The sequence below is a fragment of the Pygoscelis adeliae genome, unplaced genomic scaffold (assembly GCF_000699105.1).
Source record: "Pygoscelis adeliae isolate BGI_AS28 unplaced genomic scaffold, ASM69910v1 Scaffold853, whole genome shotgun sequence".
Lineage (NCBI taxonomy): Eukaryota > Metazoa > Chordata > Aves > Sphenisciformes > Spheniscidae > Pygoscelis > Pygoscelis adeliae.
The window spans coordinates 50,143-51,101 of NW_008824382.1; the positions used below are offsets into that span (position 1 = coordinate 50,143).

Genomic DNA, 959 nt, shown 5'->3' on the forward strand with positions numbered 1-959 from the left:
AACCCCCCGGCCCCCCGCCCCCCCCCCCCCCCCTCCCCAGGAATTTGCCAAATACCCCATCTCCGGTAGGGCTCGGACACCCACCGTCCCCACCGCTGCCGGGGGGGCTGAGAGCCTGCCCGCTGCCGCCGACGGGGTGGCTCTGTGCTTGGCACGCTAACGCAGAAGTCGCCCTCGTCGCTAGGATGATGAGAGATGGCTCAGCAGCAGCCTGAGACGTTGCAACTGGGACTTGGAGCCGGCACAAAGGAGCAGGGCAGGTCCATGCTCCAAGGAGCTGAGCTCCAGAAGGGTTTGCTGTGTTGCGAGACCTTGGCTGTAGCTACAGATAGTGGAGTCTTGTACCTGGGGTCTGGGATCTCCTGCTATTTGCTTTGTGGCGAATTCCCTCCCACCACTCCTGCTGGCTCCTCACCTCTTCCTCTTCCAGGTAGATGGAGCCCAGGCGCAGGTAGACGAAGTGCATATCCGCAGCGTCCTCCACAAAACTGATGGTTCGCTCGTAGCACTCCTTTGCCTCGCCAAAGTCCCTCTTCAGGTAGCACAGGTGCCCTTTCTGAGCCCAGACATTTGGATTCTGTGCACACAAAACGGGGAGTGAGACGTGGCTGGGAGACGGGAGGGAGAGAGACCTGGGAGAGGGGCAGGGACCGCCGTAAGCAGCAGAAAAGAAGAGCTGGCCGGTGTTCAATTATAGCAGGACGGATTTTACGTACAGAGAGATCAAGCCAGCGGGCTGCCTGCATAACTCCAGCACTGGGAGCCCGCTCCAGCCTTTCCTTGCACGGTGTCCTGGCCCGTGCGAGGCTCCCCAGGTATCGTGAGTATGCAAACAGCATTCGGAGGTGTCAGCTTCACAGCCCTCCCTGCCTTCCATTCAACCCGACTCTCCGAAGCCGCCTTCCCTCTCTGCTGAACGGCAACCTTGTTTCTCATGAAACAGAGCCTGACTCGCCAAC

The 959-nt window shown here is 60.3% G+C and overlaps 1 protein-coding gene across 1 annotated transcript in view; it reads right to left on the reverse strand.

Moving 5' to 3' along the window:
• CFAP70 (cilia and flagella associated protein 70) overlaps positions 1–959 on the reverse strand; it is a 27,419-nt gene that overhangs the window by 5,742 nt on the left and 20,718 nt on the right. The window contains exon 23 of the mRNA XM_009320220.1: positions 416–577. Within this exon, the coding sequence (XP_009318495.1) occupies positions 416–577 (162 nt within the window). The remainder of the gene's footprint in view (positions 1–415; positions 578–959) is intronic.